This window comes from Tasmannia lanceolata, unplaced genomic scaffold (assembly GCF_043159265.1).
Source record: "Tasmannia lanceolata isolate RefF3 unplaced genomic scaffold, GAP_Taslan_0.1 ptg000003l, whole genome shotgun sequence".
NCBI classification, from domain to species: Eukaryota; Viridiplantae; Streptophyta; class Magnoliopsida; order Canellales; family Winteraceae; genus Tasmannia; species Tasmannia lanceolata.
The window spans coordinates 5799796-5819657 of NW_027518680.1; the positions used below are offsets into that span (position 1 = coordinate 5799796).

Here is a 19862-nt window from a genome sequence, read left to right on the forward strand (position 1 = left end):
GTTCTACATGTGTTTCATTAAAAATGCGTGTTATTTTTATTAAAATACCCTTGAAATTATACTTAAGGTTATGAAAAAATAGAGGCCATTTTTGTACAATAGTATAATCAATGGGATTTAGGACTGTCCCACGGGCTTTTGTTAGCTATCCGGATCCAGATTTAGTCTCATAATTTTGAATCGTATGATGGGGTCCCAAAATGTGTCCATAAATCCTAGTAATGTTTTGGGATCCTGTCTGATGCTGCTCAAATATGTACCTGAGTGTGAATGGTCTAGATCGGTGATCGTACCTTCTGGAGGGTTTTGCTCATCATGAACATTCGACCTGTATTTTGCGCCTACAGACAAAAGGTTAAAGACTACCCAGAATCGAAACTCCGGGGGGACCCTTCGACACTTCAGTCAGACCAGAGCACCAGAAGAAAGGGAGAATTGAATGTAGAGAGCGTGAGGTTGTCAGTGTGCACACCTAGAGGGCTTATCTTACCCAAGGGATAGATTACCAAAGGTCTAGCCTCTCGAGTTCTCCCCTCTGTGTAAATGTGTCCTTTGAATGGGTGGTCTTCCCTTGTATGGGTGGGAGTTCCAGTGTCCTGGGCGCGATATGGCAGTGACCAAGGTTTCAAATTTCGGTTTCGGAATGCCTTTTGGTCCTCACCGAAACTGAAATTTCGGCCAAAATTTGAAATTTAAAAATTCCAGTCGAAATGGAACAAAATAAAAAAACTAATAGTTTATCCCGTATAAAATTTCGGCTAAAATTTCAGGAAAATATTAAAAAAATGAATAAAATACGGATTTTTTGGTGAAATTTCTTGTCTGAAATTTCAAAATTTCGGTAGAAATAATGTAACGTTTCGGGTATCACAGATTTCAATTTCGGGGTTGACGAAAACTCGAAATTTCTGATTTCAGTCGAATTTAAAACCTTGGTGGTGTCGTGGACCGCGTATATCGCTGTAGGAGATGTTGGCGTGGCAGTGCATGCGCGTACGATCCTGGAAGGGGATTTTATAGGATAGGAAATCTACTGGTGATGGGTTGGCGGGCTGACTGAAAAAGGTCTTGGTATGTGATGTTGAGCTGCTTGGGAGAGGAGTCGTCCACTCGGAATCGAGTTTGACCATGGTTGCGGCTGGATGGTCTCGCTGCTGTGGTGCTGCCAAATGTCGTTATCATAGAGACCGCTCAATTTTCACGCCCACCATTGTCCATACTCATTCCCTTGTCTCCATACTCATTCTCATACAGTTAATGAAGCGTGCCCACCCATCGTCAGTGGGTCCCACTTTTGAATGATCTGAACCGTCCACTAAAAAGTGCTTCTTTTCATCGAATATAGACGGTTAAAAGCTACATATAGGCAACGGCACCTTCGTCTATACTCAATATAGCACACCCGAATCACAGTACTTAAGATGCTCTACGAGAAAAGTGATAAACAAAGTCAGTAGTGCCATTATCAAAATATGATGGTGCGGATATCAGTCCCCAGTACACTCATTATAGAACCCCAAAGTTGCACTGTATATTTTATATGTTCATGGAGATATTTCTTCTATTAGAGAAATGGAGAAGATAATCCTACAAATGACGTGCCTTTTCCTCTTCGTAAAGACTAAATCAAGGTTGCCAGAGCGGGAATCGAAACGGGAATCGAAGGCTCATAGGGAAGAATCCTACTCAAGGTTGCCAGAGCAGGAATCGAAAGTGGGAATCAAAACGGGAATCGAAGGCTCCCAGGGAAGAATCCTGCTTCCTTGGACTAAATGACATTTTGTTTTCTTTCTTTTTCTTTTTTGCCACAACATTTCCTCCCAATTCTGAACCATGGAACTCAACTATACAGAGCCTTGTATTACCTTGACAAATTGTTGGGAATTGCAGCAGCCATTGAGATAAGTTTAAAACAAATAGAGGTGTCACTAACAAAACCTTTTCCCTCAAGGCCGGTAAGCCACACTGGAAGAAAACTAAAACCAAATAATTTATGAATGGAAACAAACAAATGAAAATAGACATCTGTGGGATCATCCCCCACAAGAATTTTTAAGATCCAGACAACATTCACAGAAGTGAGGAAAAAGGATTGCCCTTGTAAGTCTAGCTTTTATTTTAGGATGGAGATCCCATCCACCCGCATAAAAAGAAGAAGCAAAGTTTAAGAATCTCTTCCCAATATGAAGGAAAAATGCAGCAAAGATATCCATAATAGGAGTTGCAGAAGGTACATGCTACACCAATTTGAGGCTTAGAGGTTCTCAAAGTTGACAGGGTCCCTCAGGAACTTCTCCATCTGCCTTGCCCTTGTCTTGATTGACATATCGAAGACCTTCTGTGAGAATTCAACTACCAAGCCACCGAGAATGCTCTGATCGATCTGTGAATAATGTTATGAGGGATATGCTTATGTTAAACCATTAAAAAATGAATAAACTAGTACTTGGAAAGGTCATTATAAATAAGCATCTTAGAGGAGCTGCTCTGCATTACAACCTTTAGGTTGGAGATTTTTAATCTCAGCTTACTTGCCAAGAAAAAAGTAGCATTTGGGATAAAGGAAGATTTAGGAGCAAAAGACAAGCTAAAGGACCATCTCACACACCAAAGAAATGGCAACAGTTTAGGAAAATATGTTTGGGACTTGGGTTAAAATCCTATCCGAAATAAAATCAATTCACAATAGGAAAACTCATACTGCAGCACAAAAGATTTCAGAGTACCTTCTGCTCAAGCTTCACAGTCTTCCCATGTCCAATGATATCTTGCAATGTCTCCTTCAGTTGTTTTTCCTCTTCCGTGGGAAGTGGCTGGCAAATCAACCAAGAAAAGGTTGTCAAGAAAGTAAAGAAACGAATGAAAACCAGAGAATCTTAATTCCATGGTCAATAGAGAAGACATGATGATGGGGAAAAAGCACACAAAACATAGCCTTGCCTAACACCAACCCATCTATTAAGTGGAGAAAGACTTGTCCATCATTATAATTTAATATAGAATTAGGTTTACCAGGGACCGAATCTACAAAAAATAAAAATAAACAACATTCGGAGGAACTGTAGCGTGTCAAATTTGTCCCAAAGTCATCCTCAATTCCTCTTCCCTTGATAACTTATCAAAAAAAAAATTAACTGAAAATGCACGTTGGACGCAAGCCTCCCAAACTCCTCTGCCCTAATCAACCTAAGAAACCTAAATGTCATCCAAATGACAGAGGGGATGACAGAGCAAAACAGAGATCCATTATTCCCATCTGCCACACATAAAAAACCCCAACAAATGGTATACCAAGGGTGATTCATGCATATTTACCTTTTTGGTAGCTTAGATTCATATGCTCTTGGTTTGGAGTGATAATAAAAAAAGATATGTTATATAAAGAAGCAAAGCAGTACAGCAAAGAAAATGGGACGATCTCTTGCTCTTGATAGCCAAATTTAAAATTCTCAGATGATGTACTATCAATGATCTCTTGCTCTTTATCGGTTCAAGGCCGAAAGCGACTGGTTTTTTAGGGTAGGGTGTAAACAAACTTTTTGAATGACCGGTAGAAATAGATTTACGTAAGGATAAATCTTTTAGAGCAGTCAAATATCCCTTTCTTTTCCAAATATTTTTGTGAACACACATTACGCATTTTCCATTTCATGGGAAAAAAACACTATTATGTCCTATCAGTAAAATTACTAATTCTCCTTTCGGGGCTTCTACTCTCACAAAGGTACTTATTTCAACAATTCAACAGTGTCCTCTCCATGTCTTTCGTTACCATCCAAGAGGAGATTCATGGTTAATTATCATTGTTTCTCCCCCCTTCATGTTTTCATGGCTATTGGAAGCTCTGATCAAGGGCAGACCCCCCAACAACAACCCCCCCCCTCCTCTCCCCTTCCCCTCGCATGCCCCAGTTCAAATTTCTTTCACTAACGCTCTCCGAGATGTCAGGCCACACTACACCTCTAAGGAGGATTTTCCAACATATAAGCTGATGGCAAGGAGTGTTTGTTTGCCCCGGAGATTGTTGCTGCCCTGCCAGTAGATCAGTTGTGAAAATGTCTAGTCGGGAGGTTCTCACCATCAAGAACAAGTTTAAGTTTTGGGTATCCGATGAGGATAGTAAAGCAAAAATAGATATTGAAGAAAGTTTTGTGGTCTTGATAAAGAGAGCATGGAAATAGTTATCTGTGACTCCCCTTTGGAAAGGGCAAGCCATATGCAATGCATATGACATCTTACGTTGCTTCAAATTCAATTGTAACAGCAACATGCAACTTATATTATGGGAGAAAACCCTTTGGAGATTTCTCGATTCCATGCCATTTCGATCTCTGACTAGAGGAATCGTTGGGATTTCAATCAACATTCTCGTGTTGAGCGGGAGGATCCTTAATGAAACCTAGGGTTTGCAGTTTGACTTTCGGCAATTTAGGGGAAAAAAAAGGTTCTAATTCAATTGTAACAGCAACATGCAACTCCAAATCAACATAAACATAACCTGAATATCAAAATCAGCAAAGGGTTTTAAAGAAATTATAGGCTGGAAATTTCAATCATCAGTCAAAATTATATTATCCATGCCATTTCCCATAATATAAGTGCCAACAAGAACTAACTAATTAATATGAAATAAAAATCAGTCCTCAACAGTAAACTGTCTCAATAATCAGATCAATTAGTGCAGCCTACAAGATATCCCATGGAATGAGGACATGCTGGGCGAATGGTAAAAGCAAGCTAGGGGTTATGGGTGACAAGGATAGGGTTGATCTAGGTAAATATGGGTGTGAGGACTGTTGGAACAGTTCAAAAGGGTAGGGCCGTAGGGAAATATAGGTAGGATGGTGCAAATGAAAGTGAACGTGTTTGATGCATGGGAATGGCATTCCAGATGTCTAGCCTTGATCGTCCACTGTAGGACGTGTCCGAGAGAGGAAAGAGAGAAAGGTAGAGTGGGGGAAAGAAGGGTTGATCACAGCCAAGACAATGGGAGGTAAAAGGAATGAAGGATCAAGATCAAGATCGGAGAGAACAAGATCAGGAAACGAATGAGATCAGGAAAAGAAAGGAAGATCAAGATCAAGAAAAAATCAAAATCAAGAAATCCACCTTCATTGACCCACCAAAGCCTACCCCATCTATGCTTCCTCACAATCACCACACACCACACTTGATACCTCTCCTCCCCAAACCACCACATCCATTTTCAAAGCAATGCAAAGTTCATCGAAAACCACAAATCTAAAGGCCCCCTTCACCTTTACGCCTACAAACAAGATACCAACTCACCAAATGATATTTCTTGCCCATTTTCTAAATATTCCAATGAAAATTCTTCTGAAGTCGATCAAACCTGTCAATCACTCTAATCAAGCATCTGAATAAGAACATAGAATACATAGGAAGATTGGCTAGCACTTCTTTGATAAGTCTGACCCCCTAGAAGAATTCTTCTAGGGATCGCAGTCCAAAGGTCCTTACGAGGGTAACCCACACACAATGGAAACCTCACGTAGGAGTTAGGAATTGTGTCATCCCTACATCCCAAACCTATCAACTACCCAAGAAGGATTTAGAAAATTTAATCCTCTGCCCTAAGATAGCATTGTTAAATCTCAGCACCGCCTTTCTATTTCTCATTTTCTCTTCATTAACACTACCTCCTACAATAGTGTTTGGCAACCATGTTGTTTATAAAGAGAAAAATTTTCCATAACAACATACACTTCCACAACTGGAACAAAAGCAATCAACTAAGATGATAGAAAATTGAATGTTATATACATGATACTTGTCAGGCCTATCCAGGAAATATATGCAGAAATATTGGCAACTATAACAATCTTTTACTGCAAGCATTTACTGACAAGCACCTTGCTCAGAAACCGAATCATTCACATGTTTTATTGATTATTCTAATTTGGCCTAAACCAAGAATGTTGTACCAAGGTTCCAAAGTCTAGATATGACCAATTTACAAGTTTACCAGCATGCAACTGTCTAGCAATCAGGATTCTGCAATGCAAGAGGCATACTCAAAGGAAAAGGTAGAACTTACAATGACAGTCGTCACAATGGCTTTCACCTCTCCCCTCTGCGCCATGGTCAATTCCGTAAAACTATTTGCAATACTCTCGATGTGTCTCAGCCTCCCATTCTCGGCCAAAATAGCTTATGAAAATAAACAAAATCAACAAAGAAGCATACATGTTTAGAAGATCTTTATGTGCATATTGGAGACCAGGTAAATTAAACAGTGGAACCCATTAGAGGACTAACACAATCATAAGCCTTCACAATTCACAGAACTAACATTTAGCATTCGAATGGATGTACATTAAGTACCTTGGGCAAAAGGTAAGTGCGTACAGAACAAGCACAACAAGAGCATATTACATGCATGATACCACTGGTTGATTTTTCATTTTTTATTTTTTGAAGAATACTAATGGTGGATAAATATAAATAAAGAACATATCTATGAGAAATTTCTCTCTACATATGCAGGAGGGTCAGGTATGGTAGAGAGAGACAAAAAAAATGATTCAAAAAAAAAGTATAGAGACAGTTTTGAAATATAAACTGTAGTATTCAACAATTTAAACAGTAAAGGTACTTCGAGATCCATGATAATATGTTAAGTAAAAGATTTTATCTTGTATTGGATATCATGATTTTGCAATAAATACTCATCCTGCTACAACCAGACCAGCTCACTAAATTCCCAAGATTCCTCAAAAAGTTAACAGGCTACTTTTTTGCTACCTAGTCATGGTAAGAACATGAAATGCAATACAAAACATCAGAAAGGGCACATTACCAGGGATACATATACATATATGGAGCCACTTGTATGAATGTAGAATTGTTTTTTTAATCTCAACAAAGTCCTGTCCTATGATCTATGAATCAATAAACATTTGCTTGCAAAAAATAAGTATAAAAATTACATACCCATGGTAACATATTTGTATATGGCAGTATCAAAAAGTTTTATAAACACTTGTAGCACTATGTGGCCAATACAATCCATATATGGGTATAAATGAAGTATCCATGTGACATAATACTGGTTTCAAAGTGCACAATTCATAATGTAGTTTCCCGGTAGGTAACAAGAACTGTCTAGCAACAACAAAAAAAGGTTGCAAGTACATCAACTCCAATAGTGATTTTCAATACAGACAAAATGCAAATTTCCTATAGGCATGGTTCTAAATGTCAGCCAAAACAAACATGAAACAACGACGTGTTTCCGTTTCCATCACCATTGAAATAAAATCCTTCGGTCGCCATGGATAGATTTCGGTAATGTTTTGGTCAAGTCAACTGAAGTGCTACCACTTTAGAATGTAAATTACAGAATTTCAGCCGATGTTGAAATTTTGATCAAATAGCATAGAGAATCTTCGGCTTTCATTGTTTGCTTGACAAATGATTATTCTTTGTTCTTATAAATGGCGCTAATTTTATGTTTTTTTTTCCTTATTTCATCAATTATGGTGCAAATGAATCAGCTAATTGTTGATGTCATACATTTGCACATGGATTAGTGCATATGTATTTTCATGCTGTTAAATAGTATATTTTAGAATAACAACTAATCATATAAGCAAGTTAGGTTCTAATTTTATTATAAGTGAGTTCTTCTTGACCAGGCTACCTACTGACAAAGACAAATTTTTAAAATTTTGTATCATACGTGCATGGTATAATCTATTTTTTTATATGTGAGTTATTCTTGCATCATCTACTGATTAATGGATTCAAACTTCTTCATTTTGAAAATTAATTATATTATTTTTTTTTTTTAGAAAAACCTTGAAATCTCTATCATTATATTGTATTTCCTCACAAAATTAATGAATAGAGTGGCTTTTTCCCTACATTTTGTGTTTATTTAAAGCATATCTATTTGTCATTCTTTTCAGTGTGTAGTAGTGTTTATTCTAGCATTTCATTAAGTTTCATCATAAATTTCCATCACTGGCATGCATGTACATAAACTTCCATAATTTTACAGAACTTCCACCGAAATCTATGACAGAAACCGACAATTTTTATTTCCACGGCGACCAATATGCACACTGAAACCAACATTAAAAACATTTCCTATAGACATACAACCCATACCCATGAAGTTCTTTGTGATATCTGAGAATCCAGCTTCTGCAAAAATTCCTTGTACAGCCTTTACTCTGGTCTCCCCAGGCACGGATAAATCCTTTATGAACTGTGAAAACACAGGACTTCTCTTGGAAGCCTCTACAATGTCAAGAATCTCAGATTCAACTTTGTCCAACAAGTTAGCCTTTGATGCCGCAAGGAACAAAGCAGAGGCATAGTTTCCAGATACTCCATACAAAGACAAAGGTACCTGCAATGTTATGAAGAAACACCAAGCTAAACTCAACATAAGAAGAAACAAATACCAATCAGAAAATGTTGAGTACTAACAACATATTACCTTTCAAGAAGGTAAGAAACAACTAACATCTAATTATGCATAGACTGGTCAATCCAATTATCAACATAATGTATCCCCAAAAAAAAAATTCATTCAAAAAAAAAATCTCCAAGAAAAGATGGAACTGTAGGAGCAAGATTTTTCTGAAAATGAATGCAAAACTGAGACAAAAAATCAAGAGCTTTCTGTTGAGTTTCACAAACAGCTCTGTTAACTTACCATCTTCTCCAGAAGCTTAAGCTGTTGGAGAAAGGCGTTATTTATCTTTTATACTTTAACACTCCCCCGCACGTGTGGCCCACTTGGCAAACACGTGGCACATGTGGTCCCACTTTGGGCCGACCATCGCATGTGGACTTTTGCTATCCGGGAGGTTTGAACTCGAGACCTTTGGCTCTGATACCATGTTAACTTACCAACTTCTCCAGAAGCTTAAGCTGTTGGAGAAAGGCGTTATTTATCTTTTATACTTTAACAGTTATATAACGCCTTTCTCCCATAGCTTAAACTTCTGGAGAAGTTGGTAAGTTAACATGGTATCAGAGCTCTTGGATCCTCTGGCCTGATCACAAATTCATGCACTCGTCCTCCGGCAGGCGGCCGATCGAGCAGTCCGCCCTGCCACCATCTAATCCCCACTACCGCTGGATCTCTAAACCTCATTCCCCTTCCTAACTCTCTCTTAGACCCTCTCACAAACACCTTGTGGTTGTCTTCAATTCCACCAGGCCTTCTTCCTTCGTTGGTTGCATAACTCTTATATCTCATTAAGATTATTTCTTCCTCATCTTCATTATTCACAACTCGCCTTCCGCTTCTGCTCCTTTGCTCTCCACCGGCTACATCTTCCTTGATGATCTTTACCATCAGAATCTGTTTTTTGCTTTGGAGTATGCCTGCTGGCTGATGAGATAAAAAAAGAAGAAGAAGAGGCAAAACCAAACCTAGTGCGAGAGGAATAGAGAGAGTACAGTATATTGATTTTCATTTTCTCATATGTGAAAATTGCACCCATTCATTTTTATTCACCTGTCAACTTTTCTAGCTGTGATGGTTACAGCACTATTGGTGACTACACACTTGCCAAAGGCCTTTCTTTATCCCGGTGATGAAAAGTAAAGCTAGTCTAGGGCTTGAGAGAAGGTGTGAAATTAGCATCTCCTATCTTTCATTAACACACCTCATGGTCTTTACCTAGATATCCAGCCCAATATTGATCTTCACACCCCTTTTCTCATCTTAAGAAACAGTTCCAAAATTTGATATTTGCACACCTCCATTTTTACACTGTCCAATTTCTCCTAAAACAAAGTTTCCGTTTGATCTTTGATGTTTGCAGATCATTGTTTGTTCATATTTTGCCGTTAATTGCCGCCCATCTCTTTGATTTTTTTTTCCTCTCATCTTTGTTGCCCATTCAGGCATTAGTCCATAGTGACCCAATTCTTGCCCAGTCCGGCATTGGTCCATAGTGACCCAATTCTTGCCCATTCAGGTATTGGTCCATTGCGACCCATTTCTTGCCCATTCCGGCATTGGTCCATAGTGACTCAATTCTTGCCCATTCCGGCATTGGTCCATAGTGACCCATTTCTACTCGCCCATTGAGGCTAAAGTATCATCTAGTCCCATTGAGGCTATGATTTATTGGCTTTTAAGCTCTCTTCGTGACACATCAACAAGCGGCATCTTCTTCGGCACCATCATCAATGATCATTGGCAGCAACATCAGTCTTCATCAACGGATCTTCAACATAGACTTTTGGAAGTGTGCATCAAATCGGTTGACTTTGATTACATTTGTAATTTGGGGAATTATATTGTATTGGGATTTTTTTTATTATTGTCAAATGTATATCGATTTTCAATCCATATACGTTTGAGGGGGCATGTTAGAATATGTGGGATCCAAAGGTTGGATGGGGTTAAGATCTCACCGTTGGATCATCTTGGAGGTAAATTGGGTAAGTTGGCTAAATGAAGCAACTAGATAAATTAGCCAAGTGGATTAGAAGAGGCAAGCAAGAGAGACTAGGAAAGTAGATTTGATTAGGTAGATTTGATTAGGATTATTTCCTTCTATAATTATCTTGATTCCATTCCATGTTTATCATGTAAGTGCTCTATATAAGCACACATTGATCCTCTTATAAATGCATCCAAGAATTAGTGAAATCTTCTCCTAAGTTCACATGGTATCAGAGCCAAAGGTCTCGAGTTCAAACCTCCCGGTTAGCAAAAATCCACATGCGATGGTCGGCCCAAAGTGGGACCACATGTGCCACGTGTTTGCCAAGTGGGCCACGTGCGGGGGGAGTGTTAAAGTATAAAAGATAAATAACGCCTTTCTCCAACAGCTTAAGCTTTTGGAGAAGTTGGTAAGTTAACAAGCTCAATAGGAGCAAATGGATTTATGTGCTTTATTGACCTGCCAATTTGTGCAATAAGTTTTTCCATAATGTATGGTGTGAGATCTTGTTCCTTGAGGAATAAGGCTGTAGGAGCAAGATTAGATCTTGTCTCTTCAGGAATAAGGCTGTAGGAGCAAGATTTTTCTGAATATGAAGGCAAAACTGAGACATGCAACCAAGAGCTTTCTGTTGATTTTCACAAACAACTTTGGCAATAGGAGCAAATGGATTTATGTGCTTTATTGACCTGCCAATTTGTGCAATAAGTTTTTCCATAATGTATGGTGTGAGATCTTGTCCTTTGAGGAATAAGGCCAGTAAGGATGGATTTCGATTAGGAGGAAGAATCATTGAATTCCTTATGCTTGCTGAGAGTTTCCCATATTCCTTGTTGGAACAATATTCCAATGTATAAAGATTGGTAGATCCTTTCACTGCTAATTCAAGAGAATTTTCCTATACGTTTGTGGGTAAACGGGACCAAATTTTATCCACTAATGTTTCAATTCCCGGTCATGTTCAAAGGACACTAAGGGATTTAAATAAAATCACAGTCGAAGCATAGTTGTCAATTCTGTTTTGTTCGGCATTCCGTTTTAGTTAGTGAAATGGGACATTTTGGTCTTTCATCTGTTTCAGCGGTTTCATTTCGGAAAAGACACTACGACTGAAGAAAAAAAATTAATAGTTAAACTCAACTCAACTCAACTCATCTAAGCCTTTGTCCCAAACTAGTTGGGGTCAGCTAATGAATCCTTTAGAAAATTTTCAAAAATAAATAAAAATTAATAGTTAAGATTTTTTATTTTTATTTTTTTTAAAATTGACTTTATTGATCAGGAACGGACCAAGCAAAGGACAAGATGTCCCCAACCAGGGCTCAAGTACAGCAGCCCGAAGGCATTACATATAAGAATTTTAAAAATTCTAAAAAAATTAATAGTTAAGAATTTTAAAATTTCTAAAAAAATAAAAAAATGTTAAAAATATAAGAAACCACTATATCAAACAAATTTAACAAAAAAGATACATTTCAAATGGTTATAAAACCTTAGAAGTCTTTGGATGTTGAAAATACGCTTTGAGAAAAGTAGAAGGAATCGAGCAGAGGAAGTGAGATGAGTATGGATGAATAGAACTTGAAAGGAATTGAGAGAGGTGGTGTGTAGAAGAAGTGAGATGAGTAGGTATGAATAGAACTTGGAAGGAATTGAGAGAGATGGTGTGTGGAAGAAGTGAAGAAAATGAGGGCTTAGATGGGTTTATATCCTAGGTAAGGTCTCTTCCTTCATGTTCGTCTCCGCTTATGATATGTGGCATGAATGGACGGAAATCTGCACAAGCAGAGAGTTTATCTCTCAAGAATAGAAACCCCCTAGCCCCAAGCAGCTGAAACTTAATTTTGATGGCTCTAGTATGGGAAACCCAGACTGTAGGAGTAGGCAGCCTCTTGAGAGATGAGAGAGGGTCGATGAGTTGGGCATTCTCACGCCCCATTGGGACAGCAGATTCCAATGAGGCAAAGATCAGAGTGATCCTCCAAGGCATCAGGATCAGAGTTTCATCCTTGATATAGTGATAGCGGATATAGTGATAGCGGAAGGGGACTCCTTAACGCGAGCAGGTGGTTGAAGGGAAGCCCTTCTCCCCCTGGGAGGTTTGCGCATTGGTTGGATGAGATTACGGACCTAGTGGCAAGCTCTTCCATCTCGTTCAATCATGTTAGAAGGTCAGCCAACAGTGAGACCAATAGGCTAGCGTGAGGGAGAGTCTTGAGATCTTTAATTTTCTTCCACCTTGAGGGTTTCACTGTTCCATTTCTTTCTTTTTTGCATTTTTGCTTTCCATGTTACAGTTCTACCATCTCGGTCTTGCGGTGGTTCCCCTTTGCTTCGCTTTTTTCTCATTAATGAAATTCTTTAGGGCGGCCAAGTGGATGAGGCTCCCACCATTGCGGGGTCTGGGGAGGGCTAGATGTACACAGCCTTACCCCTGTTTTGCAAAGAGGCAGTTTTCGTGACTCGAACCTGTGACCACTAGGTCACAGTAGAGCAACCTTACCGTTCAAAAAAAAAAGTGTGAAAGTGAAGGTGATGGGATCCAAACAATCTCCTTAAAAGTGAAAGTGGAGGCATCTCTAATAATGACCTGTGTAAAACTGCATGCCAAAAAATGATGGCATATCTGATAATGATTAGGGTGACGCATTCCGTTTCCAAAAATGAACGGGATACAGATACAGAGAAAACAAAACAACATTGAGATACCCAAATCCATAAGACACAAAATACTTCTATTTAGCAGGTTGTCCCACTGGAAAAAGGCCGTGAATTATCTTTTACCTTAATTTTTGTTTCCTTTGAGCTTGGTGTGGTTGCAAAGTTCCTCAAACACTGCGAGAAGAACTTTCATTGTTAGAGTATGCCGGACAAAAAGCATAATCTTCAGCCAATATTTAGCAAACAGTTAGGCCTTGTTCATTTGAGATTACGACAACGGATGGTGAGCCTCCAAACCGATTATTGGACTCAAACCTAATGTAATTTGAGTCCAATAATCGGTTTGGAGGGCTCACCATCGGTTATCATAATCTCAACCGATGGTGAGGGCCCCAGCCGATTATTGGCCTTCACCAACGGTTGTCACAATCTGAAACGAACAGGGCCTTATTATGATAACTAGCCAATAGTAAAAGAAATGCTGGCACAAGGAAGATATTTATCCAAACTGCGGTGAAGAACTTAGTACTAGAGAATGTAAGAATTCAACAAATGTAAACTATAAGCATGAGATGAGATTCGTAGGAAAAAAAAGAAGCCTTCCATTGTCTTTTAACTGGCAAATTCAACTACAATTAGATCAATAACTGGGATTTCAAAACTAATGCATTAATCAATATTCCGACAGAGAAAGATTAACGTGGAGGAGGTCCCATCAGATACAAACCCTATATTTCAGAAAACAATAGTGCCGATAGTTTTTAGGTTTGCCAATGTGAATATTTTTTGCTATAAAAAATTATACGACATGGGAAAAAGATCCGCGAAAAATATTAATATAAACCTGTTCTCGCCCTCTTAGACAACTTTTTTTTTTTTTGAAAATTGAGACAACATATTTTATCAGCCACCACCATAAAAGGGAAGAGAAAATAAAAACAAGGAGAGAAAGCTAATCTAAATTGATTGGCACTCATTGCTTCAGAAAAGCAAACAACACTTATCTAGACAAATTAGATAAAAAAAAATAGCCTTATCAGAGATGAAATTCATGATCTAGATCACCATCAGTTTAAAAAAAAAGATCTTAATCACTAATCAGCTTAAATCACTATGCAAATCCACTAAAAATCAATTCGATCGCGCTAGGTAATCAGGCATTTCAACACAAGATCGATACGAAAGAAGGGAGAGACAATCTTACAGAAATGAAACAAAATCACAGTCATTTTACCTGGGAATTTGTGAAATTAGGGTTTCCGGAGCTTCGTGGGGCACTGGATCTCCGGGTAAAAACCGATTCGGTTCTTAGCAACCTATTCATGAGATAGAGACTAGGTCTTAGACGTCCTGCAAACGCCATGGATGAAAAAGCAAAAGAAAAATCTAAACTTTTCGGAAGTAGAAATAGAAGGAAATGGGAGAGAGATTTGAGAGGAGAGTGCAGGGCATAAAAGGGTTCGTCTTGGAGTTTTTCCTTTTGTAAGGCCAAGTGCTCAGGTGCAAAATGGGTCAGGCTCAACCCGATTTTGGCTCGGGTTGGGCTGGGGATGCCTCGGGTTGGGTTGGCATTTTATTTGGTAACCGTTTCGGACCCACCGAAAACTGAAATTTCGGCGAAATCCGAAATTTCAGACCGAAATTTGGTAAGTTGGTTCGAAATTCCGGACTGAATTTCTGAAATTTTGGACCGAAATTCGGAATAATTCGGAATTTCGGGAAATTTTAGTCTCCACCGAAATTTCAAATTTCAGTCGAAATTTAAAACCATGGTTAGAAGTGGAATTTGGCCATAGTTGACGGGGTGTACTTGTGAGCCGGGGCTCATATAGCTTATATGAGCTCGAGTGCTGCAAACACATGGGTCCCCCATTTTTTGGGGTGATCCAAAGCATTAATTTGGAAGGCCTTTACATAGATAGCGTGTGTACCAAAAATCAGGTCCATAGGATCATCCTAAACCATCCAAAAGTGGAGGGAAAAAAGGACAGAAAATGTTTGCCGACAAATCTGCCATTTTTGCCCTCCACTTTTAGAAGAGTTAGGATGATCCAATGGACCTGATTTTTGGCACACACCCTATCCATGATGGGGTCTTGCAAATGAATGGTTCGGATAGGGTGTGTACCAAAAACCAGCCCTTTGTGGAGGAAAAAAATGGGCAGTCCATTTTCCCCTCCAACTTTGATTGCGTTAAAATGATCCTATAGGATTGATTTTTGGTAAACACCCTATCCATGGAAGAGCCTTCCAAATGAATGCTTTGGATCCTCCAAAAAATGTGGCCCCCACTATGGTTTGTGCAGCCATGCACAGATAGCTCATATGTCCATATATATATATATATATATATATATATATATATATATATATATATATATATATATATATATATATATATATATATATATATATATATATATATATATATATATATACACACACACACACACACACACACACATGAAAGGGTGGGGAATATATTTTTTTGGGGACCAAAGCATTCACTTGGGTGTGGCCCAAAAATCAGCTCCATTGGATCATCCTAACCCTGCCATTTGTGGAGGGAAAAAATGGGCAGAAACATGGACACATAATGTCTGTTCATTCCCCCCACCCCATCTTTGATTGGGTTAGGATGATCCAATGGGGCTAATTTTTGGGCCACACCTTATCCATGGAAGGGCCTTCCAAATGAATGGTTTTGATCCCCACAAAAATGTAGACCCCACCCTGTTTTGCACTCATGTGCAGGTAGCTTACCGGCACACATTTGCAGGAACCTTTTTGTTATATATATATATATATATATATATATATGAGATAACAGTTCCTACACATATGTGTAGAGAGTTCTCTACACACTAGCTTAAAATACAGTGGGGGCCCACATTGTTTGGGGTGATCCAAACCATCCATTTTAAAGGCTCTCACATAGATAGGGTGTCTACAAAAAATTAGATCCATAGGATCATCCCAACCCTACGATTTGTGGAGGTAAAATGGATGTCTTTAAACCTTCACAAATTAGTTCATTTTTTGCCTCCAAAGTTTGAATGGTTAGGATGATCCTATGGATCTAATTTTTTGTGGACACCCTAACAATGTGGGCCCCCACTGTATTTTAAGCTAGTGTGTAGAGAACTCTCTACACATATGTGTAGGAACTGTTTTCTCATATATATATATATATATATATATTTAGAGAGAGAGAGAGAGATAAAGGTTTCTAAGGGATACCTTAGATAACTTATCTGAGCAAGCTCATATAAATAGGGTAGGTAGCTATGTTGTTTGGGCTATGTTACATATTGATTCCATAGGACCTAACATAAATAGGGTGTCCCTAAGAAATCATCTATAGATTGTCGGGTTGTGATCATCCTACGGAAATGATTTTTGGGGCACAACCTATTTACATTGTGGCCCATCAAATGGACGGCTCGGATCACCTTATGGTCTGGACGGTACACTTCATTTTTAAAAATATGGATGGGGCGTAAATTGGTACGAACCACACCATATGATGATCCAAACCATGGACGGCTTGGATCATCCTATGTTGTGGACGGTACGCTTCAATTTGAAAAATATCGGTGGGGCCTACAATTGGGCCTTAATGTTAGTGTACGACCAACTCCATAGGATTATCCAAACCATGGACGGCTTGGATCATCCTATGTTGTGGACGGTACGCTTCAATTTGAAAAATATCGGTGGGGCCTACAATTGGGCCTTAATGTTAGTGTACGACCAACTCCATAGGATTATCCAAACCATGGACGGCTTGGATCATCCTATGTTGTGGACGGGCCTTAATGTTACTGTACGACCACGGGATGATCCAAACCATTCATTTGATGGGCCAACCCTTTTGGGGGCACAACCCATTTACGTTATGGCCCATCAAATGGACGGCTCGGATCATCCTATGGTCTGGACGCTACACTTCATTTTCAAAAATATGGGTGGGGCCTAAATTGGGTCTTAATGTTACTGTACGAACCACACCATAGGATGATCCAAACCATGGACGGCTTGGATCATCTTATGTTGTGGACGGTACGCTTCAATTTAAAAAAATATCGGTGGGGCCTACGATTAGGCCTTAATGTTACTGTACGACCAACTCCATAGGATTATCCAAACCATGGACAGCTTGGATCGTCCTATGATGTGGACGTGCCTTAATGTTACTTTACGACCAACTCCATAGAATGATCCAAACCATTCATTTGATGGGCCACAAAGTAAATAGGTTGTGCCCCAAAAATCATTTCCATAGGATGATCACAACCCTACAATCTATAGAGGTTGCATAAGATGTAGTTTCTATTTAGATCGGAGGGCTAGGATCAGCCTATGGAAATGATATCTTGGGATGCAACCTATTTACGTTTATGGCCCATCAAATGGACAGTTTGGATTATCCTATGGTGTGGTATGGGCGGGGCCTACGTTGTTCAAAGATGGGCCCACCATTCCACCAACGGTTTCTGTTGGGCCCACCAATTGTTCTTGTTGTGTGTGTGTGTGGAGAGAGAGAGAGAGAGAGAGAGAGAGAGAGAGAGAGAGAGAGAGACCGGTCAAATGGTGGGAAAGTGACATATACGTTAAATCCTAACGTTTAACGTTAGCCAGCAGTCGGGGGGGAGGGGGGGAATATCAGCGCCCTTTTTCTCAATAGCGTTAATCGAGGAAAGCAATCCGTTTCCAAGCCCAAGCGACGGATTTTTTGTCGAGGAAAGTGGGCCGACATGTTGGATTTCTCGGATTCCACGTAAGACTCACAAAATCAGCACGCTTTTCGTTTCCCGACTACAAAACACCCATTTTAGTGCCATTCCACGGAAAATAGCCCTCTTTTCCTTCCCGTTTCTGTTTCTTGGGCGCAACTGAACAGGCCTAAATTGAGAATCGTAAAATAAAGAGAGGTAGTGGAAGTCATTGCTAAATCCCTCTTTTAGTGCAAAAGCATGTGAACTTTTCCATCATTCTCTCGCCATCTCTCTATCGTCAAAAGCTAAATAGACCGTTCAATCGAAAGTAGTATGAAAACTCCTTCCCGTAAATCTCGCACATGACGTGAATGGTGTCCTCTTATATGTTAGTGATTTTGGATTTTCAAAATCATGTATTTTGCATGTTTTTGTGTTTTTGTTTTTATCAAAAGCATTTGGAAAAAGAAAATATTTTCTTGGAAAAGTTTGTTTTTTACAAAAGGATGTAGAAGTATAGTTGAAAAGATAGTCCCGTACTGAATGAGAAAAAGGAAAGAGAAGGGCTTATAAAGCCTTACTCTTCTTTACTACTTGTTTGGTTCCACATTGGGTTGAACTCATGGGTGGACCTGCGAGACGGTACAACGCACCGTTCGCACAAGCGCACAAGCACGCGGCGTGGGCAATGGGCTATAGGGCGCATAATGGCGCTTTATTGGCGATTTTTTAGGCGCACTTTGCACTTCGCAGCGTCGCGAGGAGCGATTGGAGCCTTTAATTTTTCAGATTTGATCTGGACCGTTGGATCAAGATAAAGGTAGATCGGTGGATCAGTCGGATCGGTTGGATGGTCGAATGGTTCGGTTGGGTTGGGCCTAACGGTCGGCCCAGTACACCAACGGTCAGCAGATGTGATCCAATGGGTTGTGTCCCTTCCCCCAACTGTGAAGAGCCCAGGGGGTGCGTCCAGCACCGTAGATGATTGATCTAATAGTTACGGGGTTGGAGGAAGGTTTTGCACAACCCAACAGTCACTTCTAGGATCGATCACAACCGTTCAATAATAAATGGGTGTGATCTAACGGTCAGATTTCAAACATTCTGGAAAGGTGCCCTGTAAAGGTGTTCTGAGCGATTTGAGCCTTTAATTTTTCCAGATTTGATCTGGACCGTTGGATCAAGATAAAGGTGGATCGGTCGGATGGGTGGGCCGAATGGTTCGGTTGGGTTGGGCCTAACGGTCGGCCTAGTACACCAACGGTCAGCAGATGTGATCCAATGGGTTGTGTCCCTTCCCCCAACGGTCAAGAGCTCAGACGGTGCGTCCCGCACCGTAGATGATTGATCTAACAGTTACGGGGTTGGAGGAAGGTTTTGCACAACCCAACAGTCACTTATAGGATCGATCACAACCGTTCAATAATAAATTGGTGCGATCTAACGGTCAGATTTCAAACATTCTGAAAAGGTGCCCTGTATAGGTGTTCTTTACACTGAAAAGACACCAGAGGCTCTATAAAAAGAGTAGATTTCTATCATTTGTGTATAGAAACGAATTGGCAATTCTGACCGACTTTAAACTCTCTTCTACATTCTTTCAAAATCCCCAAGTATTTCTACATACTATTTTTCTTTTGTTTACTGTTCTAGATACTGTTTTTCTACAGAAACAGTATCTGAAAATTTCTCTAAGGCTTGAAATTTCTGAAGGGCATTTCGGGTTTGACTCCGCTAGTGGGAGGCATCATCAAACATTAGTAGGGCTTCCCTACTAGGCTTCATTGTATCTTGGAGGCAATTCGCGGATCCCCTTTGCACACTACTGGTGGGGGCGAATCTTGTCTTAAGGAAAGTGATATCACGCCTTGAAGCAACACATTTCTGTTCTATAATCACCAACAGTAACCCTCAGAAATCTACAATAATCTTAAGACAAGATTTTCTAATGTTATTTCAATGACACTCTATTCAGTTCGTCAAATGACCCAAGACTTTGTCAAACTCGAACGTTTCGACAAAGGAAATTTCAAGCGGCGGCAGAAGA

General features: G+C 39.5%; 1 protein-coding gene across 2 annotated transcripts; it reads right to left on the minus strand.

Moving 5' to 3' along the window:
* Positions 1–1966: 1966 nt before the first annotated feature.
* Positions 1967–14589, minus strand: LOC143849206 (ATP synthase subunit O, mitochondrial-like). Of its 2 annotated transcripts, XM_077358270.1 has the most exons (7): positions 14332–14589; positions 13221–13271; positions 8134–8377; positions 6059–6171; positions 2727–2813; positions 2233–2383; positions 1967–2138 (listed from the first exon to the last, which is right to left on the minus strand). In XM_077358270.1, the coding sequence occupies exons 1-6, from the start codon at positions 14458–14460 to the stop codon at positions 2255–2257; spliced, it is 753 nt and encodes a 250-aa protein (XP_077214385.1). In that variant the 5' UTR covers positions 14461–14589; the 3' UTR covers positions 1967–2138; positions 2233–2254. The 2 variants fall into 2 exon arrangements, with proteins under 2 accessions (XP_077214385.1, XP_077214384.1); XM_077358269.1 differs by having other exon boundaries at positions 1967–2383; positions 14332–14588.
* Between the last annotated feature and the right edge of the window lie 5273 nt (positions 14590–19862).